Raw genomic sequence first — 26,877 nt, 5'->3', positions numbered from 1 at the left:
TCCTGAGAAACTTAACAGAAGACCAGGGGGAAGGGAAAGAGGAGGAAACAAGTTACAGAGAGGGAGGAAGGCAAACCATAGGAGACTCTTAAATACTGAGAACTGAGCGTTGATGGGGAGTGGGGGAGAGGGGAAAGTGGTTGATGGGCATTGAGGAGAGCACCTGTTGGGATGAGCACTGAGTGTTGTATGGAAACCAGTTTGACAATAAATTATATTTAATATTAAAAAAAAGAGCCTCCTAGGGAATATGGTCAGGAAGTGAGTTGCCAGAACAAATATAAAATATCCATTTAAAATTCTCCTCTCCCTGTCTTCTGACCCCTTCTTTAATACTATATATACCTTTCTACTTTATTTACCATATACTTTTGTTGAGTCCAGCCTTCAAAGAACCATCCCAACAAATGATTCAGAACAGATCCAGGTGTCCTTCTCAAAGCATTAAATCCAAATTATGGTTGAGTGCCCCCATGTAAATGAACTCTCCTCTATATAGCCCCTATACTCAACCCCTTAAAAACCATTCCTATACACTTGGTGACTATCCAATTCCTAAATTCCTTTGGTGGAGAGGGATTCATATGTAGTGCCTATTTCTTTCAGGAGGAAAACTTATGCTTATATATTAGGCTGTACTGAACTCTGAGATCTGATTCTAATTACTGGGCTGAAGGTAATGAAATTGAAGGTTGATCTTGTGAGGGTAAAATCATCAGGCAAGAAAACTACCTAATTTCATCAGTCATTTACAGTCCTCTAGAAAAGGAGAACCATTCTCTGGAAATAGTAAATAGGTACTTCTGTTGGCCAGGAGGGATCAAGGAAATTGGAGAGGGTGAAATTCTCAGGCTTATACTCACAAATTTCCCTATTCCAAGTGTAGTGGTTGAATAATGTCGCCCCAGACCCTCAGAATGTGTCCTTATTTGAAAATTAGATCTTTACATATGTAATTTTTTAAGAATTTTGACATGCGGGGCATCTGGATGGCTCAGTCCGAAGAGCATGAGACCCTTGATCTCAGGGTTATAAGTCTGAGCCCCATGTTAGGTGGAGACAATTTTTTTGAGATGAAATCATCCTTGACTAAAGGGTAGGCCCTAAAGCCAATGACTGGTGTCCTTGTAAAAGAGGAGAGGACACAGAGGCATAGAGAAGAAGGTCATGTGAAGACAGAGAAAGAGACTGGAATCATGCTGCCAGAAATCAAGGGACACTAGGAGCCACAAGAAGCTGGAAGAGGCAAGAAAGGGTTCTCTCCTAGAGCCTTGAGAAGGAGCATGGCCTGACAAATATCTTGATTTTGGAGTTCTGCCTCCAAAATGAAATAATAAATTTCTGTTGTTTGAAGTCACCCAGTACAGAATTTTGTTATGGCAGCCCTAGGAAGTGAATATATCAGGAATCAGGGTCACACTCTTTACTTATCAGGGCTTTGACTTTAACAAACAAGACCTATCAAACTACGCATTTATCCCCTTATAAACAGGCCTATTTTTAGCACACTCTGCCCTAGAGCTGCCTTTAAAGGGTCTCTTAACTCAGTAATCAACTGTTCCGAGTTAAATCATCTTATTTCCAGTGTTTTGGTAGATAAAATGATGCCCACCAAAGATGACTATGCCCTAATCCTCAGAACCTATTAATATATTACCTTAAATGACAAAAAAACAAACCAAACCAAAAACAAAAAACAAAAAACAAAAAACAAAAAACACCTGTCAGTTGTAATTAAGATTTGTTGAGATGAAGAGAGTATCCTGGATTATCTGGGTAGGCCCAATCTAATCACATGAGTCCTTAAGAGTTGAGAACCTCTCCCAGCTATGGTTAAAAAGAGATGCTATGTTATCTTTGAATATGGAGGAAGGGAGATTTAAGCCTAGAAATGTGTACAGTTTATAAAAGGTTAAAAAGGCAAGAAAATAGATTCTCCTCTAGAGCTAGCAAAAAGGAATGCAACCCTGCTAATATCTTGATTTTAGCTCAGTGAGACCTGTATTGGACTTCTGGCCTACAGAACTATAAGATAATACATTTGTGTTGTTTCAAACTACTAAATTTGTGATAATTTACATCAAAATAGAAAATAATACAAGGGGCATCAAAGGAAGCTGTTTTTTTTCCATCATCATTATAGTCATCCTTGTTCTTTATCAGTTAAACACAAGTACTTTAAATCCTACTGTCTTACCTTTCCATCAGCCCCTTTACCAATTATTCATATGAGGATGTTTAAGTAATTATGATGTCACTGCATAATAAAGTTTAATACCACTTCATTTGGCACCTTCAGTGGGTTCTTTGATTTTAAATTGGAGACAGTTCAAACCCAAACTCCTATCCTGAGGGTCTACAATCTAGAACAGGAGGCAGCAAACTTTTTATGTGAAGGGATAGACAGTAAATAGTTTAGGCTTCACAGGCCTTACAGCTCTGTCACAACTCCTTGGCTGTACTCTTGTGGTAAGAAAGCAACCACAGACAATGGTTAGCATGGCTGTGTCCCAAAAAAACATTTTATAAAAACAAGGCCTCAAGCGAGATTTGTCCCATTGGCTCTAGCTTCCAATCCCTGATCTAGAACAATTCTGATAATTATTGTCTTAACCAGGGTTCTGTGGAAAACAGCCTGAGGCTAGGCTTAAGTGCTAATGTTTCATAGAGAATTGCAATCTCAGGGCTGTAATAATAAAGGAAAAGTGAAGTAAAGCAAAGACATAAAAGTAAGATGATACATTATCACACTAATCACTACTTTATGGGAGAAGACAAAGAGACACAGCCAATCACTCAGCATGTATATATGTTTGGCCTTGCTAGATGTCTCTAACAGTCTATGTGGAAAAACCATAATTCAGAATAGCCCAACCACAGAGAGGAAGGAAAGGAGAATTTATTTCTGTGTCTTGTCTAATATTGGTCAAGGTTTTCTCCATGGGAAGTTAATACCCCCTCATTTCAGAGTCTTGTCATTTGACTCCTTTGGTAGCTGGTAGGAAAGCCAGATATCATATCTTATAGTATGGTATATTATCTGAATCCAGAATTAAAGGGAGAAGCTAAGACTTGGCATAGCCAGTCTACTTAAGGAAACAGTACTGTATAAAACTGATTAATTTTGCCAAAACAGAGATGGAGCAAACAGTCATGATTTGGGAATACAGACAGGCCTGAGAGAATTCAAGGAAATGTATACAGTATTATGCCCAATATAAGCATCTCTCAGTTCAAGGGCACCCTCTTCGATTTGATACACTAATGCACAGTTTCTTTAGTAAATAATATCTCAGAGAGAGGATGGTCTGTTTTCTGATTCCACAATACTATGCTGTTTCAGTATAACACTTAACATCAGTAATGTGTTCCTTCTTTCACCTCATCACAAAGCCTCTGTGGAAAATTGTCCCTTCCAGGTTGAATTTATCCCAGAAATGTAAATGTTTTTAATTAGAAAATCTATTAATATTTCAACAAATTAACAATTTAAGGAATACTCATCTTGTAGTATAAGTACATGATAGCTTTCTTTTTTTTGTAATATAAGTGTCTGACATTAAACTTTTGATTGCTGGGGCATTCACTTCAGACATCCATCTTGAAGAAACACATTGCAAGCTACATGACTAAATAAAGAGCCAGGATACCCCACCCATGAAGTTCCCCTTTTTTAGAAAGCTCTGGTTGACACAGATAAACTGACAATTTTATTGACAGCTTACTTTTCCTTTCCCACACTTAAATTCCCACTCTTCTGTTTTATTTCACAAATAAAGTGAACATGTGAAACCCTAGGCATTCCATCCTCAATAAAATCAGAACCCCAGGTACATGCACTCTCTCTTTCTCTACCTATGACTTCACTGAATGGCCCCAACCATGTTGTGTACCCTCTAGGACTCATGAACAATAATCTTGTTTTTCAAAGTTCCCTGATGATTGTTGCTGAGGGGTATCTTGACCATTAAAAAAAACCACAAGGGCTGGTCTAGCCACAACACTGGCTCTGAAAAAGGAAATGTTGATGAGAGCTGGTTCAGGTCCAGCTAGTGTCCCCAGGTATTTCTAGATCCTATATAGCATCCTTATCAATAGACTGAGATTAGCACAAAACATATCTCAATGCATGTAGAAACGCATCCAAAAAATTCAACACTGTTTATAATTTAAAACTCTTTGAATATTGGAAATAGGTGAACTTCATAAAAGCAATCAACCAAAAACCTGTAGCAAACATCTTAATTTTGAAATCTTGGAAGATATTTCTTTTGCAGTTGGAAACAAAAGAAAGTTCCCATTAAAGCCATTTATATTCACCTCCACTGGGTTCCTATCCAACAAAACAAATATGTATATAAAAATATACAAATATTAGAAAGGAAGAAACAAAATTTGTCTATGTTTGCTATGCTTTTATACATAGCATATTCCAGGTAATCTAAGGACAGCCATTAAAAACAAAACATTAGGTGACACAATGAACACAAAATAACAAAATCAATATTTTATGCACTAAAATGACTTAAAATTAATTTTTAAGAAAATTAATTCACAGAAACAATAAAATCTATAAAGTACTTAGAATTAATCTAACAAAAGATATACATATGAATTTTGTGGAAAAAGTTATAAAGCTATATAGAAAAAAAGAAGGCTAAAGGAAACACTATGTTTATAGTTGGAACATTCATATCTTAAGTAAATTTTTTCTAATCGGTATGTTCAAATTACAAACAAAATCCCAGGAGACATTTACATAGAGTTTTAGAAACTGATTCTGCAGTGTATATAGTACAATAAATGTTCAGAAAAAGCCAAGATAGAGAAGGAAGAGGTGGAGGACCTACCAGATAACAAGATGTTTTGTAAAGGTATTATTACTAATAAAATGTAGTAATAGTACACTAATAAATAAATATATCAATGCAACAGAGGAAAAGTCCAGAAAAAAGATCCATTCAAGCATGGGAATTTCATATGTGAGTGATATGTCCTTATAAATTAGTAACTAAATTAACTATTCAATAAATGAATTATTTATCTGTAAAAACAGACATATCCCTTATTTCAAACCAATATAAAATAAATTATATTTAAGTTAAAATCTAATCGTGAAATGGAAAGCCTTAAAACTGACCTTCTGTTTTAAAACAAGGATGATATTTTCCCACAGGAAGAAATGATTTACTGAGTAAGATACAAAATGCAAGAAACAAATGAAAAGACTGATAAAATCCAATACATTAAAATAAGAAAAAACCTCTATGTGTCAAAAGGCTGTTGATGGAAGAACTAATGTACAAGAAGTCAAACAATTTGGGGGCACCTGGGTGGCTCAGTTGGTTAAGCATCTCACTCTTGATTTCAGCTCTGGTCATGAAATCGCAGTTTGCAGGATTGAGTCCTGTGGCAGGTTCTGCACTGACAAATGGAGAGATTCTCTCTCTCGCTCTCTCTCTCTGCCCCTCCCCTGCTTGCACATGCAGTCATTAGTGCTCTTTCTCTCAAAATAAACAAGCTTTTAAAAAAAGTCAAATGATTTATTCAAGATTTCAAACATGTAGTTTTCTGACATTAATACTAATTTATTTCTCATCCCTTTTAATTTTTAATTACTTAACACACATTATATTCATAAAAATATGAACAAAGGGGACTATCAATACCTTTGATCACTTTCCCCAGTTCCAATCTCCAGTATCCTCTCCAGATTTGTACATATACTTTCAGGCCTTTTTTCTTGGGTATTTGAATATATAATAAAAACACAAATGCATTATTCAAGTGGCCTTATACTGCACTTATTGTTCTTCAACTTTTATTTTTAAAACATGGCTTAAAGAACTTTCCATATCAGTACAGCATTCTATAATATGGATATATTGGCATACATTTATTCCATTTTCTATTAATTGAACTTTATTCTGTTTTCAATATTTTGGCCCTTGGTAATATAAATAGGATAGACCTCTGAAATGAATTTTCTAAGTCATAATGAATACATGTTTTAAATGGTGATAATGCCAGATTGCCCATATTGGTATATATACCTACTAGAGCTGTATTTAGGTGTCCATTATTCATTATTAATATTTTCCATTACCTGATATTATTTTTAATTTTTAATATTTTGCCAGTCTGATGTAGAAAAAATGGGATATTGCATTTCCCTAGTACTTATAAGTGAGGATATTTCCTTCTCACAGCAGCCAAACTCTGTTCTTTAGAGGTAAGAGGCAACACATTTTCAACTCTTATAACTGCCTTTTCTAGTAAACTTACTCTCATATTTCTAAATATATTTATATTTCAATTTCTTGATATATTAATTACACATATTGATTTCCTATTATGAAAGATGAGGATATGGTACAAGTTTTTTATATATTTTGCATGTTCATTATCTGCCTACTATACGTAGCAAATATCTCCCTCTTTATTGCCTATCTCTTATCATGATTGTCTTGTTATGGTACATTCCTTAAAGCTTTTAGGTTTTATGTCTTTCCTAAGGATGTCTCTACTTTACAGTAACAACTCATTCCCTATAGTTTCTTCTAAAACTTTCTGAGTTGTGATTTTAATGTTTATGTATTTTCTCCATCTGGAATTTACTTCTGTGAATGGAGTAAGGTAGAGAGACGTTACTTTTTTTTTTCAAAATGGATATCCAATTGTCCATCACCATTTATTCAATAGTTTTTTATGTCCTAAAACGTCTTCTCTAAAATATCCAAAAATTACCCCAAAGGTCTGAACCATTTCTGGAATATCCATTTACATCTATTGGTCTTTTTGTATCCCCCTGTACCAATATCACAATGTATTGTATTACTTTTTAACAATAGCCAAATTATGGAAAGAACCCAAATGTCCACCGACTGATGAATGGCTAAAGAAGATGTGGTATGTATGTGTGTGTGTGGGGGGGTGATGTTTTCCATTACCCGATATTATTTTTAATTTTTAATATTTTGCCAGTCTGATGTGGAAAAAATGGGATATTCCATTTCCCTAGTACTTAAGTGAGGATATTTCCTTCTCACAGCAGCCAAGTGCTGTTCTTTAGAGGTAAGAGGCAACACCCTATGATGCCAAGTGGGATATTCCTCAGCCATAAAGAAGAATGAAATCTTGCCATTTGTAATAACACAGGTTGGAGCTAGAAAGTATTATGCTAAGCAATATAAGTCAAAGAAAGACAAATACCATATGATTTCAGTCATATGTGGAATTTAAGAAACAAAACAGATGAACATAGGGGGATTAAAAAAAAGAGAGGCAAACCAGAAAACAGATTTAACTATAGAGAACAAACTAAAGGTTACTGGAAGGGGAGGTGGCAGTGGGGGATGAGTTAAATGGATGATGGGCATTAAGGAGGGCACTTGCTGTGATGAGCACTGGGAGTTGTATGTAAGTGATGAATCACTAAATTCTATACCTGAAACTAATATTTTTTCTAGTCCATTAAACTTTATTTTTTTTTCATTTTATTAAGTTTATTTATTTTCATTATTTTTTATATGTAATTTATTGTCAAACTGGTTTCCATACAACACCCAGTGCTCATCCCAACAGGTGCCCTCCTCAGTGCCCATCAACCACTTTCTCCTCTCCCCCACTCCCCATCAACCCTCAGTTTGTTCTCAGTATTTAAGAGTCTCTTATGGTTTCCCTCCCTCCCTCCCTGTAACTTTTTCCCCCCCTTTCCCTTCCCCCTGGTCTTCTGTTAAGTTTCTCAGCATCCACATATGAGTGAAAACATATGGTATCTGTCTTTCTCTGCCTGACTTATTTCACTTAGCATAACACTCTCCAGTTCCATCCATATTGCTACAAATGGCCAGATTTCATTCTTTCTCATTGCCAAGTAGTATTCCATTGTGTATATAAACCACATCTTCTTTATCCATTCATCAGCTGATGGACATTTAGGCTTTTTCCACAATTTGACTATTGTTGAAAGTGCTGCTATAAACATTGGGGTACAAGTGCCCCTATGCATCAGCACTCCTGTATCCGTTGGGTAAATTCCTAGCAGTGCTATTACTGGGTCATAGGGGAGATCTATTTTTAATTTTTTGAGGAACCTCCACACTGTTTTCCAGAGTGGCTGCGCCAGTTTGCATTCCCACCAACAGTGCAAGAGGGTTCCCGTTTCTCCACATCCTCTCCAACATCTATAGTCTCCTGATTTGTTCTTTTTAGCCACTCTGACCAGTGTGGTATCTGACCAGTGGTATCTCAGTATGTGAAACTAATATTAAAATGTTTGTTAACTAACCAGAATTTAAATAAAAAATTGAGGTAAAAATTTTAAAAATATTTTAAATATTTTCCTTTTTTAAAATTTATAGTTACTAATTTTATTTTCTTCTTAACTGAAGTATAATATATAGTGTTATATTAGTTTCCGGTGTACCATATAATGATTCAACAATTTTGTTCTTCCATTTATCTATTTTACCCTTCTCCCCAACCACCTCCCCTCTGGCAACCATGGGTTTGTCTCTATATGTAAGAGTCTGGTTTTTTTTGCTTGTCTTTTTTTCTCATTGTTCATTTGTTTTGTTTCTTAAATTCCACATATGAGTGAAATCATATGGTATTTGTCTTTCTCTTATTTCACTAAGCATCATACCCTCCAGGTCCATCCATATTGTTGCAAATGGCAAGATCTCATTCTTTTTTATGGCTGAGTAATATTTTATTGTGTATATATACCACATCTTCTTTACTCATCCATCTATGGATGAACACATGGGTTGCTACCATATGTTTGCCATTGTTAACAATGCTGCATTGGGGCGCCTGGGTGACTCAGTTGGTTAAGCATCCGACTTCAGCTCAGGTCATGATCTTGCGGTCCGTGAGTTCGAGCCTCGCGTTGGGCTCTGGGCTGATGGCTCAGAGCCTGGAGCCTGCTTCTGGTTCTGTGTCTCCCTCTCTCTCTGCCCCTCCCCCGTTCATGCTCTGTCTCTCTCTGTCTCAAAAATAAATAAACGTTAAAAAAAAATTAAAAAAAAACAATGCTGCATTAAACACAGGGGTGCATATATCTTTTCAAATGAATGGGGGTGTTGTTGTTGTTGTTGTTGTTGTTGTTGTTGTTGTTTTCTTTGGAAAATATCCAGTACTGTAATTATTAGATCATATGGTATTTCTATTTTTAATTTTTTGAGGAACTTCTATACTGTTTTCCACAGTGGCTGCACCAATTTGCATTCCCAGAAACTGTGTACAAAGCTAGAGGTATCACAATTCCAGAATTCAAGATACACTATAAAACTGTAGTAATCAAAACAGCATGGTACTGGTATAAGAACAGACACATAGATCAATGGAACAGATTAGAGAGCCCAGAAATAAACCCATGCTTATATGGTCAATTAATCTATAATAAAGGAGGCAAGAATATATAATGGAGAAAAGACAGTGTCTTCAACATATGATGCTGGGAAAACTAAGTTGCATGTCATCCTTGCCCAGGGGCCATTCCAATCTTCTCTGTGATTTTAATATATGTGCTGCCAAAGGAGCACAGTGCTTAGAAAACTAGACAGCTACATGCAAAAGAATGAAAATGTACTGCTTTCTTATACTATACACAAAAATAAACTCAAAAATGGATTAAAGACCTAAATATGAGACCTGAAACCATAAAACTCCTAGAAGAAAAAATGGGTGGTAACTTCTTAGACATCAGCTGTAGAAATATTTTTCCAGATATGTCTCTTCATGCAAGGAAAACAAAAGCAAAATTAAGCTAGTGGGACTACACCAAAATAAAAGGTTTTGCACAGCGAAGGAAACCATTAATAAAACAAAAAGACAACCTACTGAATGGGAAAAGATATTTGCAAATGATATATGCAATAAGGGGTTAATATCCAAAATATATTAAGAACTTATACAACACCAAAAAAAAACCCCAAATAATCCAATTAAAAAATGGGCAGAGGCCCTGAATAGACATTTTTCCAAATAAGACATACAGATGACCAACAGACACATGAAAAGATGCACAACATCACTCATCATCAAGAAAATGCAAATAAAAACCACAATGAGATTGTCACCTTACACTTGTTAGAGTGGCTGAAATAAAAAACAGAAGAAATAACAAGTGTTGGTGAGGATCTGGAGAAAAATACTTTCTTACGAATTTTAGAATAATTTCCTTAAAAATAAGTAAATTCTGATGACACCTGATTGGAATTACAGTGTATTAATGGATCAATTTGAAGAAATCCAATGTTCTTTCTATTACCATCAGGCAAACTTGACTTGCAGGCTCAATATTTATTAGACAAATTCACTTTCTATCATTTAAAAATAAACAAAGAAGAAAACCTATACTAACTAATTTATACAGGTGTTTTCTATGGTATTTAGCAAAAATATATTATTGAAGAAGGAATATTTATGATGAAAGTGATGCTTTAGATCTTTTCATGTTATCAACTTTGTTTCCTCAAAATGAAAATTATGAATGATCAAAATGAATAAGGATTATTTCTATAACCTGAGAAAATTTTCTATATAATTACCTATTTATAAAATCAAGATTGGCTAATTTATGATTATTTAATATTGGTCATGTATCATTACCAAAACTGAATAGCAGAGGCCTATGATTAATGATATTGATAATCAAATTGTTAAGTTCCAGCACAGAATATTTGAAAATGGAAGTTGTTCCACATGTCCCATACCTTCCTCAAAATTCTAGAATTAAATATCAACTTTAACTCTAGGTGAAAAAAGAGACTTAATTTGGGACCATTATTGTGAACAATTGATTCATTCATTCATTTATTTGCTCATTCATTCATTCAACATATTTTAATTTTAGAAAACACTGAATGCTATGAACTGTGCTACAAGTTAGGAACAAAATAAGAACAAGAAACACCTTCATTCAAGAATGAGGAAAATAAATGCAAGAATAATGGTATTGTAATACTCACTTTCCCTTCATCTCTTGGGCTATCACTTAAATGTACAACTGGACCTGGATGAGTCTTTGTGGATCTGTTAAATTAATTCAAAATAGTAATTAAAAAATAAAAATTAAAACACCTTACCATTAGAGACTGGAACAAAGAAATTATACTAGAATACACTCTTAATAATCTGAGAGTTACTCATTTGAAATTTGGTTGTTTTTCTTGAAGACTATCTTTCTTTCTCCTAGTAACTCTGTTAAAATAGGTGTAATTTTTTTAAAATCAGGTTTAAGAACATAGATCCATATAACAATAGGGTTCTTCATTTCTTTTTTGTTTTAAATGTTTATTTATTTTTGAGAGAGCAAGCACAACCAGGGGAGGGGCAGAGAGAGAAGGGGACAGAGGATCCAAAGCAGGCTTTGTGCTGCAGACAGACCCAATGTGGATCTCAAACTCACAAACCATGAGATCACGACCTGAGCTGAAGTCAGATGCTTAACCGACTGAGCCACCCAGGTACCCTAGGATTCTTTATTTCTATAGCACAAAAATTAAATACTCGAAGGGACAATATTAATAATGAAAGCGATGCTTTAGATATTTTCATGTTATCAACTTTATTTCCTCATTATCAAAGGAAAATTATGAATAATCAAGATGATGCCTTTTCATAAAAGTATGGATTTATGGACTGGGAATTTTTATGTTTGTTGCCTTATCTGGACCTCCGAAAATTTAAAATTGAACTTTTAGTTACACAAGAAAGAAAACTTACACAGCCATGAGGCTAATGCTGTAAATCCTTGCAACCAAATTGCAAAGTATATAACTGATTTACAATTTCTTTTGACATAAAATCTCTAATTTTGCTCCTAAGAAAATTTTAGTATCTCCTTTGATTTACAAAGAAACTCTCTCTAGTGATAGCCAGATTACAGAAAACTGACAAACTGAGGAAACATAGTTCACTGGTTATGTCTTACTTATTTGTTATCTAGGGTAAGCAATAACAGGTAACTATGTGTCTAAGTGCATATTGTTAAAAGGACCTATGCTCTGTAAATCTGACTTTAAATTTATTCTACTCTGATATCTAGCATGTTTCTTTTGTGTTCCTTATTTTAACATACTGTTAAATATGATTATGTCATGGTTAAATATAATATGACCTGATATGACCATAGATTTGTTACTGCTCATTTTTCCACATCCTTTCTTCAACAGCCTATTTGTGCCAGACTAATTCTATTATGATTATATTGACATAATTCTAATTTATTTCTTATGCACACATTAAAACCATCAAAGATTCTTCACAAAATAGTAAAGAAAATTAAATTTTAAAAACTTGTTGGAATCAGAGAAAACTGACAAATTAAGTAACTCTAGGTTCCCTAGATACCGACTCCCCACAGTGACTCAGAGGAATAAATACAGATTTATTAGATATTTTGTTACTGGTTTTATCCTAAATCTCATTATCTAAAAATGGAAATAGTTTTTCTAAAAATGGAAAATTAGAATATATCACCTAATATAATGGCAAAACATGTTAAGCACTCAATGAACAGTATGCATTATGACTGCTGTAAATCAATGGAATAATTGGGAACCAGAGTTACTATTTGCATTCTAAATGTAGTGTTTTATTAGAGTATAAGTGCCTCTGATAAGGACAATGTCCTTCAATTATCCTTTGGAAATTAATAATATCCAACAAACTACATACCCCTGTCTCTTGGGTTTGATTGGAACAGCAAATAACAAAGTGTACTCTATGATTAACTAGTAAATATATAAGTTATTTCACTTAAAGAGTGTTCCATATTTAAAAAGTTTGGGAAACCCTGAATTAAACATAGTTACATATTTTTTTCTTCTATAAAACTTCTTAAAGCCATAATTTGCAAGTGAATATTACAAATCTTTGATATTTTCCAAAAGTGTGGGTTCATAGGATCCTTCCTCATTGACCATATTAAGGCAATCACTGAAATATACTTTAAGAAACACTACTAAGGCCACATGCAAGACTCTACCATTTAGACTCTCAAACTCTGTTAAACACTCAAGTTCAGAAAATAATCTAGCATTAAACTTCAGTTGTTTGTATTTACTTTTTCATACTATAGAAGATATATTATTGGTTGAAAGAAAGAAAGAAAGAAAGAAAGAAAGAAAGAAAGAAAGAAAGAAAGAAAGCCAAACTTAGAAGACACTAATAGTCAAAAGAAAAAAAACTCTCATATTATTTCACTGCCTAAATATAATGACTACTAACATTTTGATATGTTTTTTCTGACTTTTCCCCTGACATTGTACCTCCAAAAACCATCAAGCATTCCTTGAAAAACTTATAGCCATAAAGCATTGGTGTACTCTAGATTCTGTAAATCCTACAAAAATTACTTTAGATAGAATTATCAATGACCTTAAAGTCATGTAATATCTATCTAAATAATGCCCAATAATATTTCTAGGTATCCCTATTTATTTATCTTCCTCCCATTCACCATGATAGCTTCTTAATAGTTTCCTTTGTGGACTTTCTTTCTCTTTCTATATCTTAAATATTGATATTCCTTTTCATTCTGCCCTTGTCTGTCATCTATTCCCATGTTATATATGGTCATGAATTCAAGAATGCACAGGAGCCAGGCAAGATTTGCAAATGAATTAAATAGGCTGAATGAGAACTGTGCCAACTGGATAGCACATTATCCACCTACAAAAGGTGGATTGATTATTGACTGCCATGACAACAATACTGAACTAGAATTGTCTCATCATGAATTTTCATGAAAATCTGGAAGTACAACTTTTTATTTCTACTCTACCAATTTTCAAATATTACAAATAACTCAGAACATACTTAAAACTCTGGTAGCCAAACAAAACATATCTGTGAGTCAGAATTGGTTGAGTGTCTGCTAGTTTGCTACCTGTTTTCTATATACTCTTCATACACAATCTCATCTTTTTTCATGGTTTCAATGACCATAAATTCAGATCTCATTACCTTCAGATCCATATATCCCACTTCATATCATTTTGAATGTCTTACAAACACATACAACTCAACCTACCTAAAATTGAACCTAAAATTGAACCTAATTGAACCTAAAATTATTTTACTCCCAACTTACTCAATCTCCTACTTTATTTCACTAAATGGCACCCTTACCTACACAGTGGCTCAAGCCTAACATCTCTTAATTCTTATTGTTCTTAGATCCTTCCATAATACCCAAGTCTGGCCTCTTCTATCTTCTATTTATTTAATTATGACAGCTTATCTCCACTCCTAAATCAATCATAATGTTTACCTAGAATACAGTCTTTCTCTCTTTAATCATTTCTTCATATCTGCCTTCAGAGTAGTCTTCCTAAATGCATATTTAATCAAGTCAACTCTCTGCATAAAGCCCTTCAAAATCTAGCCCTTGGCCTTAGAAGTCCAAACTTCTCAAACTGCCTTAAAAAGCCTTTCATATTATATCCCCTGATTACTTCTCCTTTGTCATCCTCTCTCCCAGGTATTACAACCAACTAAACTACTTAAAATTCCTGTGCATGGAACAAAAACTCTCTCAAATTCCACCCTTTAAACTTTCTATCCCCTCCTCCTAGAGTACTTCCACCCCTGTCTCCCAATTCTTCACTCAACTGAAATTCTCATCCTGTCAGATAGCAACATAGATGTAACTTCCTTCACAGACACTTCTCTGAGACCCCATGTTAGGTGTCCTTCTTATGGAATTGCCACATTTTATTTCCAATATATTGGAATTGCCTTTTAAATTAATCTCACCTTTATTAGACTAAAAGCCCCAAGAGGACAGTAACTATGTCTTCCCAGTTCATAGTTGTTTCCAGTACAGAGCATATCGTAGTGTACAATAAACATGTTTGAGTGATTGTTAAACACAAGTCTTACATTTATTATTTAATTCTGAATTTCATGCTCAAATTTTAACCATATGTAGAAAAAAATAGGTTATATATTTTTAACGTTTATTTATTTTTGAGACAGAGAGAGACAGAGCATGAACGGGGGAGGTCCAGAGAGAGGGAGACACAGAATCTGAAACAGGCTCCAGGCTCTGAGCTGTCAGCACAGAGCCCCACGCGGGGCTCGAACTCACAAACTGTTAGATAGTGACCTGAGCCGAAGTCGGATGCTTAACCGACTGAGCCACCCAGGCGCCCCGGTTATATATTTTTAAAAGCCAGGGCTGTTCCACAGAAATATTTATTTTTGTGCTCAAACCTGGAATACATTTTCCCATAGAAATTTTTTTTATGTCAGTTTAGTTCTATGCTACTATTTTATGGGTCTATAAACATCACTGTTTCTACGGAAAATGTGTTCCAGTTTCCAAATAATTAATACATACATTTTGGGAGCACAAAATATTTATAATTATGGGAATTGACTATAATTACAATTAAAAGACTTCACTAAAAAAAGAAACAAATTACAAAATAACATTGAATGGAAAGTATTTCAAGTAAGAACTTACCTAGTAATAATTTCACATCTCTTAAAGACAATTCTGCATTTGCTATACTTAGAAAATGTATTGTTAAAACTTGTGTCTAAAATTCTATTACTGAAATGATCTTTTAAATATATTTGTATTATTGTCCCATACACTTGACACATATTAACAGGAAGTGACATGTATTTTCTAATGTATCTGAAGAGGTAGAGAGCAGTTAAAAGACCGTTCTAGGAGACTGGCAGTTGCCATTTAAAATTATATGTATCACAATGGATCTATAATTGCATGGAACACACTTTTGGAAATTTGGTCTATGTAAACCAAGAAACATTCAAGAGGTAATGTTGCCTACTAATAATTTCTTGAGGATATTTCAGGACATTTTTCAGAGGCATGTACAACTCTATAAAATTTGATATTTCTATAAATGGTAGATTCTATTATGATGCTGTATCACATGTCTAAGATCATACTATGAAAAATAAAAGTGTCTTATTTTTAGTTCCTTCTAATTTTACCCTCCTTTACAGTTTTTAAATTCATCATTAGTCCTGAAATCGTAAAAGTTAGACTATATAAATACATACAGGTAAAGTAGAAATCACTAATGAACTATGAAAAGTATTTGGTAAGTATGTGAATATGGAAACAAAACAGCAAAAGTGATGAAATATTTGATATATTTGGATAATAAACTTCTTAATTAGCATCATTCAACTAAACACAAATGATACATCTATTACTATTTGTACTAATGTTAAATTTGTATAAAAGTTTATAATTCAATCTCTCAAGTTTATTTATGTTTTTATCAATATCCTAAAACAATATTATGAAAGCAAACATTAAGTTCATCCCTATTTACCACTTCTATAGAACTGAGATTATAGTGGGAAAATCTTTCCCAAGTAGCTAAAAAAGTAAATAATTTTTGGAAGACATAGTTGACTATAGGATAAACTTTTTTTAAAATACACATATAGAACATCAAAATATATATGAGTAAAATAGCTCATGCCAATTATGAATGAAAGCTGTAAGTCAATAGTAGAGTGTAACTATCAAAGTAACTCTTCAGTAGTGTCATCAATCACTTAGTAACCACTCTTTGGAAAGCACCAAAATAAGCGAAGTATGAAGAAAAAGAAAGGAACAGTGAACAAAGATTCTGCCCTGGAGCAGCTCTTAATCTAATCAGGGATGAAGAATTACCATTGATAAAAGACCCATTAGGACATAATACAAAAGGAATATTATAAGAAGATCATAATTAGTAATAACCTTTCCTATCAAGTAATATACAGGCACATTGAAACATTAAAAATTGGGAATGGTAGATTTATCATAAAGACCAGACTCAAGCTTCATAAAAATAGGCTGTTTTAATCAGAGCTTTGGAGAATTAATTATGTAACTTAGAATATATCTATACAAGAGAGAGAATGAGCCAGCCTCAAGTTAAATATATCTTATTAAGGACCTAATATGCACAGAACATAAACATTTATTAAAGAAAAATTTTTTCCTGATTAAGTGACCAGGAGACAGTGACCAGGAAAATTGTCCATGTATGTACTACAAAAAGATAACTTGGAATTCCACAAAGCTTCACATTTGGAGAATTTCACATTTTTACATGTGCATAAACTTAAATATCAATGCCAAAGTCAAAGTGGTAATTACCACTAACCACATATCCAAATGGATGCATATGTCAAAACATGAAAAATATTGATAAATTGATTCTCCTTAGAACTCTGAACAATATGTTAGGCAAATGAAGAATAAGCTACCACCAATAAAAAATATGTGAACTGATTATGATTATTTTTACATAAAATGAAATGTGGTCACAATCCACTTGCCATTCCCATTGGAAGCGGCTATACTAAGAATGACAATAAAGAAATGAGATGATTTCCTGTATAACTTTTAGAATGAGTCTTAGCTTATTATCATCAAATTTTACATACATAACCCTTAGTTATTCAGAAACTCTTAAGTATTCAGAAAGGCTAAAATAAGAATATGTTAATACTACAATAATTTTAAGTCTGTACAGTTTCAAATTATTTTAGCTAAACTTTTCACACAAATTAATCATAAATTAGCTATAAATGTTTCAAATAACTCTGTAATTTGACATATATTTTACATAACCATGTGAAATATTTAAGCCAAATAAAGTGATATTCAAATTCAAACTTACAGCTCAATTGCCTTGTTCCACATGATAACATATCCAGAAAGAATGAAAGATTCAATATTTACAATATGTGTATTTCCTCTTTCTGTTCCAACATAGAGCCATTTACTCTGGAAAGGTAGATGACAGTAAGTAATTCTGAAAGAAAGAAAATTACAATTAAAATATCTAAATTTTATATTTGGTCAGCATTATATTTTCCTTATACTTATTAGGTAGCGATAGCTATATAAACAATAAAATTTACTATACACTCAAGTAGCATTTTTTTACTAGCAGAGGATATAGGATATATAACAAGAGTACATCATTAAAAATAATTATGATAATAATAACCACTATTTAATAAGTATCTACCATGGACATTAACATATATTGTTTCTAATTCTGAAAAGAGCACTCCAAGACAGATAAATATTTCTATTTTACACAGAGGAAACTGAGGCCAGGAATTTTTATTTTTACTTGCAGAGGACTGACACCTAGTAAGTGGCAAAACTAGGATTCAAATATACTCCTATCTGATTGCAAAATTAGCATATTTATACACTAGTCATTTTTCTTCAGTAATATTCACTTCAAATAGAAATTAAGTACATAGGAAACAAATTTCAGTTAGAGAATTTGTAGCTTTGTCTATATAAGATCATAAATTATTTACTATTTATTCAGATGCTTGGAATCTAATTAGTATAAAGAAAACTTATAAGGTCAGAGATCTACCATACTATTCCTTTGGGCTTTTTTATTCTGCCTTTATCTTCACAGTAGGTTTTCTGACCAATTCTGGGAACCTGTTCTATAGCCAACACAACCATGACACCTATAAATAAAATATGGGAATTTACCAGAGACTTCTATTGACAGTGTATCACTCTTTAGTTTTGCCTATTCAGGCTCCTTAATCACTCTTAAAATGACAAGGGAGGTAAGTTCATAGTTATCCATTGTCAGAACTTATTATTGAATCATCATATTTCCTAGAATTCACTCAGAAAGAGAGCTGGTAAATTGTTAGAAGAACAGGACAGAATTCTGATGCCAGGCAGGCAGACCAATACGGGGGGAAAAAAAGGAATGTGAATGGTAAATTCCCCCCAAAATTCTATCTCATACCTCTTTTTTATATAAGGCTAAACATCCAGTCTGTTGAATTTATATTCTCAGTCTGGTTCATTGAAGTATTCAACAGCCTACCTCTCTAAATCAAAATGTATTAAAAAGTATTCTGCTAAAAGCACCTTGCACATTACATCCAAAAATCTAGAAATCCTGCTATCATATATGTACTTACAGTTAATTGGCAATCTAATTGAAGTGTAACCTATATGATATTGGACAAGTCTGATTAAAACCTAAAGTCTAGAAGTGCTATTGCCAAGGGATATTTAATAATGTCCCACAGGAAATAATATGATGGTCATGTTTCTAGGCAATGAAGGATCTATTTCAAATTCAATGTAAGTGGAAAAAGGAAACTCATTTTAAAGAGGATTTAGATTACCCTTTCTGAATCACAGAGTTGAAAAAAACACTAATTTAATAAAAGTAAACAAAAATTTAGTAGTTCTAGTAGATAAAGAGCAAACTTCAATATGACCTAGTCATTTCCAAGGTTAACAAGAAAAATCTAAAAAGCGCCACGATTCAGTAATGAAGGCTGAAGCAAGAGGCAGAATTCCAGTATAGAGAAACTTTACAAGAATGATGGAATACATGAAAAAGACCCAAACAGGATTAGAACTATTCTTTGAACCAGTATTACTTTTCCCCTAATTCTAATTGACAAGAAACCAGACCTTTGATGACAGAAGGGCTTCATCTTATGTCCCATGTCCAACTGATGGGTGGTGGTTAAACAACTGATTTTTTTCACAGGATTCCCAGACTTTATTTGAACCCAACAAAAAAGACTAATGTGATTTATGTAAGATGCTTGACATGGGTGAGGGAGAGGGCATGATTACACTTATGCTGTATATTTGATAACCCTAATAAGTGACTAATCAATACCTTATTGAATTTATTATATTTAATAGTTACACTTTCACTTGTAATGTATTTCCACCACCATAACCCGAAAGATGAAAGATTTTCTGTTATGTAGGAACCCTGGAAAAATAATCTTATTCCTATATCCATATTCACTATCATTCTCTCTAGTATATCATCTAAGACATTGTTAGCCTTCCATCCATTTACCCATTAATTCAAATTTCACTAAATAAATCTTTATAAAAAGCACTGGCAGAAGACATGAATAGACACTTTTCCAAAGACATCCAGATGGCCAACAGACACATGAAAAGATGTTCAACGTCACCCCTCATCAGAAAAATACAAATCAAAACCACACTGAGATACCACCTCACACCAGTCAGAGTGGCTAAAATGAAAAAATCAGGAGACTATAGATGCTGAAGAGGATGTGGAGAAATGGGAACCCTCGTGCACTGTTGGTGGGAATACAAATTGGTGCAGCTGCTCTGGAAAACAGTGTGGAGGTTCCTCAAAAAATTAAAAATAGAACTACCCTATGACCCAGCAATAGCATTACTAGGAATTTATCCAAAGGATACAGGAGTGCTGATCATAGGGGCACTTATGCCCCAATGTTTATAGCAGCGCTTTCAACAATAACCAAATTATGGAAAGAGCCTAAATGTCCATCAGCTGATGAATGGATAAAGAAGATGTGGTTTACATATACAATGGAATACTACTTGGCAATGAGAAAGAATGAAATCCTGCCATTTGCAGGAACGTAGATATAACTGGAGGGTATTATTCTAAGTGAAATAAGTCAGTCAGAGAAAGACACATATCACATGTTTTCACTCATAGGTGGGTCTTGAGAAACTTAAGAGAAGGGGAAAAAAATAGTTACAAACAGAGAGGGAGGGAGGCAAACCATAAGAGACTCTTAAATACAGAGAAGAAACTTAGGGTTGATAGGGGGTGGGGGAAAGGGGAAAGTGGGTGATGGGCATTGAGGAGGGCACTTGTTGGTACGAGCACTGGGTGTTGTATGTAAGTGATGAACCACGGGAATCTACCCCAAAAACCAAGAGCACACTTTACACACTGTATGTTAGCCAATTTGACAATAAATTATCTTAAAAAATAAAAGCACTGTACTTGATTACAACACATCTACTCTTTTTCCCCTCAAAACAACATGCCATTTAATTGGAGAGATAAGACAAGTAGACGAGTAAACAAAAATAAAAGTAAAGTGTGTCTATTGCTATAAAGGATTCAAAGAAGGGAGGAATTAATTCTAGTAAGGGCAATTAAGGAATGCTAAGGTAGAAAACTGTATTTAAATTGGGCCATTATAAAAATAAAAGCAAAAATGAACTATTGGGGCCTCATCAAGATAAAAAGCTTCTGCACTGGAAAGGAAACCATCAACAAAACTAAAAGGCAACCGACGGAATGGGAGAAGATATTCGCAAGTGACATATCGGATAAAGGGTTAGTATCCAAAATCTATAAAGAACTTACCAAACTCAACACTGAAAAACAAATAATCCAATGAAGAAATGGGCAGAAGACATGAATAGACACTTTTCCAAAGAAGACATCCAAATGGCCAACAAACACATGGAAAGATGCTCAACATCACTCATCATCAGGGAAATACAAATCAAATCCACATTGAGATACCATCTCACACCAGTCAGAGTGGCTAAAATTAACAACTCAGGAAACAACAGATGCTGGCAAGGATGTGGTGAAATGGGAACCCTCTTGCATTGTTGGGGGAATGCAAAGTGGTGCAGCCACTCTCAGAATATCAAAATTAGAACTACCCTACAACCCAGCAATAGTACTACTAGGAATTTATCCAAGGGATACATGAGTGCTGATTCATAGGGGCACATATACCCCAATGTTTATAGCAGCACTTTCAACAATAACCAAATTATGGAAAGAGCCTAAATATCCATCAACTGAGGAATGAATAAAGAAGATGTGGTTTATATATACAATGGAATACTACTTGGCAATGAGAAAAAAATGAAATCCTGCCATTTGCCACAACATGGATGGAATTGGAAGGTATTATGTCAAGTGAAATAAGTCAGTCAGAGAAAGATATCATAAGTTTTCACTCATATTTGGAACTTGAGAAACTTAACAGAAGGCCATGGGAGAAGGAAAGGGGAAAAAATAGTTTCAAACATAGAGGGAGGCAAACCATAAGAGACTGTTAAATACAGAGAACAAACTGAAGGTTGATGGGGGAAGCAGGGAGAGGGGAAAATGGGTGATGGGCATTGAGGAGGGCACTTGTTGGGATGAGCACTGGGTGTTGTATGTAAGCAATGAATCATGGGAATCTACCCCCAAAACCAAGAGCATACTGTATACACTATATGTTAGCCAACTTGACAATAAATTACATTAAAATGTTTTAAAAATTAAAAAATAAAGATGATGCCAAAATTTGAAAAACTAAAAAAACCAATAAATAAATAGGGCCACTATATTAAAAATCAAGTAACTCTATAGTTTGATATATGTGTTACATAATCATAATAAATAAATAAAATCAATGTTTTCAAAGCTTGAAGAATGTACAGACCTTTAAAGTTTTTTGCTTATCTTCACTTTTCACTTACTTTTATAAATTCTTTAACTTATGTATAAAGTAAGATATAAATTCCTGATCCTTATGGCTTTTATATATACATAGAAAAATACAAAATACAAATAAAACTACATCTAGAATTCAAATTAATGACATTAGTTTATGTGACAGATGGATTTTTTTTAAAAGAAATAATTAACCTCACAATATGGATACGTTTGTGACTACACAAGTTCTTTTGATTTGGGATATATTTATTCCATGTTTTTCTTCTACCACTTGTCTATACTTGAACAGTTTTGAACTCTATTCCATAGTACATCATTACATACTTTTATAATCATTTTGCATGAATACATAATACATGTGCATAGTCTATTTCTATTATTTTATTAATCCATAACAATTAAAATAACACTATTTGGTGCCAACACAACCACAAATGCAAATTTAATTTCATATATGGGAACTGTGCGACAGTATTTTTGTATAAAATTGTTTGTTCAAGTCACTCAGAATCTTTCCATTAATGTGATTATAAAAATAAAAATATTACAATCAGAAACTATTGTGGAGAATTCATAATTCCAAGTCTATGCCTATAGATCCTAATTTGAGAAACACTGTCAACACAAGCCAAAACTATATTTTAAGAAAGTTAAGTGGTTTCAAATTATAGAGACTTTGCTGTATGAAATTAAGTGGGAGATTTCAAGTTTGAAACTTTTTTCCCCTAAGTTGTAACATAGTTCAATTTTAGTCTTATTTTGTATCCAGATACTAGGTAAAACCTCTACTATCAGGCATGACGACTCTGGCTCCAGTCCCTTCTATAATATTTATAATTATGCTTTACAACCTGGTGATACTCAGAATCAGGTGTATTCTACATATTAAAAATACAAATGCCACAGAGAGGAAAGTTCAACAGTTCTGAAGTAAATCTAGCAATATTGTTTTAAAACTCTTTCTGGGTGGTTTTGATGCACAACCATAGTTAAGAACTACTAAATTATAGCAATAATTTTTAATCTTTATTATAAATAAATCTCATTAAAATGCATATTTTCACATTCAAGGGATAGAACATGTACTGATACTTTAACAAGTAACCTCAGTACTTGATATTCAAAATGAAGTCCATAGACCAGCATGAACATCATCTGGAAACTTAGTAGAAATTCAAATCTCAGGCCCTACCCCAGAATCAGAAACTACATTTTATGAGGAATACCCAGGTTAGTCACATACACTTAAAGTTTAGTTACTACTGTTCTAGGTGATTCTAATATAGATAACCTATGACCAGTATTTATGAAATACTGTTCTGTGATTGAATGAATGCCATTATTTTACACTTAAAGTTTTAGGATAAGAACCTAAATTACTAAGTTAGTAATAGGATAGAGCCATATAGCTGCATAGTTCTCCCCAAATAGCTAACAGTGGTGATAAAAAGAACCACAACAACAGCCCAGGGAAAGAAACAGGCAGCTACCCTAAGACTCCCTCAGCATATTGATTCAAAGACTGATACTTAGAGGAATTTTAGTGGAAAAACTAAAATCATATAAAAGAAAAAATAAAGAGTTAAAAATTCTCTAAGAAATAGAATCTGATAACATTGGATAACCTGTAGCCAGCTCAAATTCTAACACAAGAGACAAAATTAAACAGAAAACTGAAAATTTAGTTGAATTTCATACACAGTCTTCATTAACTAACCAGATAGTAAAAAACTCACTCAATTTTGTTGCTTTAATTATTTATTGTAATTATTTGGAAAACTATCAAAAATAAGTCAAATTTTTAAAATAAGCCAAATCTTTATAGTTCCATAAGGAAGAACATCATGATTTCTGGCAAATCCAAGTCTGAGAAGCTTATTCTCATTCTGCTACAGCAAAAGAAATAACATTTTCTACCTTCATTTAAAGTCACAGCATATTTTGGGGTACCTGGGTGATTCAGTCGGTTAAGCATCCAACTCTTGATTTCAGCTAAGGTCATGATCTCATGGTTCGTGGGTTCAAGCCCTGCATCGCCCTCTGCACTGACAGTGCAGAGGCTTCATTGGGTTCTCTCTTCCCCTCCCCTGCTCATGCGTATGCGTGCTCTTTCTCGCAAAAGAAATGAATAAGCTTTAAAAAATAAATAAATTCATAGAACATTTCAACTTCTAAATGAAAGAACTGAGTTAGTGGAGGCCACGTGGGGAGCAGGTATGAGGTCCTTCTATTGTGATCAGGATGATAAAAGTAGAAGTAAAATAAGGAGTGATAATTATACCCTACCCAGCAATTACAAAGTGTTTCTATCTCTGAAGATAGTAAAGGCCAACAGGGAAATCTGAATTTCTATTCCCATCTGTTAGTAACAAGATGACATCTGTCCTTCACTGCCAGAGTTAAAAAAACCTACCCCAAAAAGGTTCAAATAAGATCTACCATTTCATAACATAATATCCAAAATAACCAGTTTTAATAAAACATCCTTCATCATACCAAGAAATAGGAAATCTCAATTTGAATGAAAAAAGACCAAGATACCAATACCAAGATGATACAGGTGTTAGAAATCACTGATAAATATTTAAAAGAAGCTAACATAAAAATGCAACAAAAATTATGAATGAAATGAAATGAAATTAAAAAAATGGAAAGTGTCAGCAAAGAAACAGGAGATAAAAACCAAATGCAAATTTTACTACTGAAAAATACAACCAAGAAAATTTTAAAACTATGGATAAGCTCAAGAGCAGAATGGAGGGCACAGAAAAAAGACTCAGTGAACTCAGAGATAAAAGAATAAAAATTATCCCATCTGAACAACAAACAGAAATAGATGTTTTTTAAAAAATTTCAAGACTCAGAAACTTGTGAGATAAAAATAAAAGATCTAACAATCATGTTATCAGGGCCCCAGAAGAAAAGGAACAGAAAATGGGACTGAAAAAAGTAAAGAAATCATGTCTAAAACTTCTAAATTTGGCAAAAAAAAAAACCAAAAAACTCAAGAGGCTGAGAAAAACTAAATAGGATAAACCCAAATAAATAAAATTAAGACAGATCATAGCCAATTATCTAAAAGAGGAAAAAGATAATATCTTAAAGGCAGCATAATGGAAATAAAACCGTAACTATCGGAGAAAATATTCCAATGATGGCAAATTCCTCACCAGAAAACCAGGGGCCAAAAGGAAGTAGAATACTGTTCAAATGCTTAGGGAAAGAACTATCAACACAGAATTCTATATTCTCCCAAAAAACCCCTAAGAATAAGGGAGAAACCAGTATATTATTAGATGAAGGAAGACTAAGAGTTTGTCACTAAAAGACAAACTCTAAAAGAATGGTTAAAAGGAGTTCACTAAACAGAAAAAAGATCAAAGACATTTTTGAATATCAAGTGTGAATAAAAAAACTACAGGGAGAGTAAAAATACAGTTAAATACAATATATTTTCCACCTTCCCTTGAGTATCCTAAATTATCATAGCCGAAGAAAAAATTATAAACAGTCTGATGTGGTTTTAAATACAGAGAGAGGAGAGCTTATTTAAAATGAGGAAAGTAAAGGAAAATAAAGAAAGGAAATGTCTATACTTCATTCAAACTGAGAAAATGCAATAGCAGATTTTGATAAGTTGTTTATACATAATGAAATGTCTACAGAAACCATTAAAAAGTGAAATGATACAAAGAGATACACTAAAAATTATAAATAAATCAAAATGGAATTCTAAAATAATGTTCTATTAACACACAGGAAGGCAAGTAAAAAACATATGAATGAAAAATAAAATAAGCAGACAAAAAATAGGCAACTTAAGCACTAACATACCATAATTACATAAAATGTAAATACCAATTACAATTGGCAGAGTGAACTTAAAAACTGCTCAACTATATGCTGTGCACAAGAAACTCACTTGAATACACTGACATGGATCGACTGAAAGTAACAGGAAGGACAAAGATACATCATATAAACATTACTCCAAAGAAAGCAGGAATGGGTGTACTAATACCAGATAAAAATGTAACAACTTTGGAGAATAGAAAGTGACCAGAGACAGAGAGGGACATTATGTAAAGATAAAAAGATCAATTCACCAAGAAGACATGGCAATCCTAAATGTGCATTTCCAAACAACAAGTTGCAAATTATGTGAAGCAAAAACCGAGAAGAGAAAAAGAGAATCCATGATGCTAGTGCATTTCAACACCTGTCCCCAGCAAATGAGCAAGGGTATAGAACTCAACACAACCATCAGTCAATGGGACCTAATCAACATTTATAGAATAATCTGCCAAACAACAGCAAAATATCTTGTCACCACAAAACATATACTAAGACACCACATTTTGGGCTAAAAAATAAACTTCAACAAATTTAAAATAATCAAGTCATATAGAATGTGTTCTCTAAATACAAAGGAATCACATTTGAAATCAAAAATATAAGAGAAAAAATCTCCAAACACTTGTAACTAAGCAACACACTTCTGTTCTATGGGTCCAAGAAGTCATCACAAGGGAATTAAAAAAACACAAGAAATAATAAGTGTTGACACAGATGTGGAGAAAAAGGAACCCTCATGCACTATTGA

At 33.4% G+C, this 26,877-nt stretch overlaps 1 protein-coding gene and 1 pseudogene across 2 annotated transcripts in view; both read right to left on the bottom strand.

Moving 5' to 3' along the window:
• The window catches only part of STXBP5L (syntaxin binding protein 5L), a 377,830-nt gene that overhangs the window by 228,573 nt on the left and 122,380 nt on the right, over positions 1 to 26,877 (bottom strand). For both annotated transcript variants that reach the window (XM_049628234.1, XM_049628235.1), the window contains exons 5-6: positions 17,673 to 17,807; positions 10,977 to 11,040 (exon numbers count right to left, since the gene is read on the bottom strand). In XM_049628234.1, the coding sequence (XP_049484191.1) occupies positions 10,977 to 11,040; positions 17,673 to 17,807 (199 nt within the window). The remainder of the gene's footprint in view (positions 1 to 10,976; positions 11,041 to 17,672; positions 17,808 to 26,877) is intronic.
• Positions 9,451 to 9,548, bottom strand: LOC125922211 (uncharacterized; annotated as a pseudogene).

The sequence above is a fragment of the Panthera uncia genome, chromosome C2, assembly GCF_023721935.1.
Source record: "Panthera uncia isolate 11264 chromosome C2, Puncia_PCG_1.0, whole genome shotgun sequence".
In the NCBI taxonomy this organism is placed as follows: domain Eukaryota; kingdom Metazoa; phylum Chordata; class Mammalia; order Carnivora; family Felidae; genus Panthera; species Panthera uncia.
Note: the sequence above shows the minus strand (reverse complement) of the source record. Positions and strands in the feature narration are given on the sequence as shown.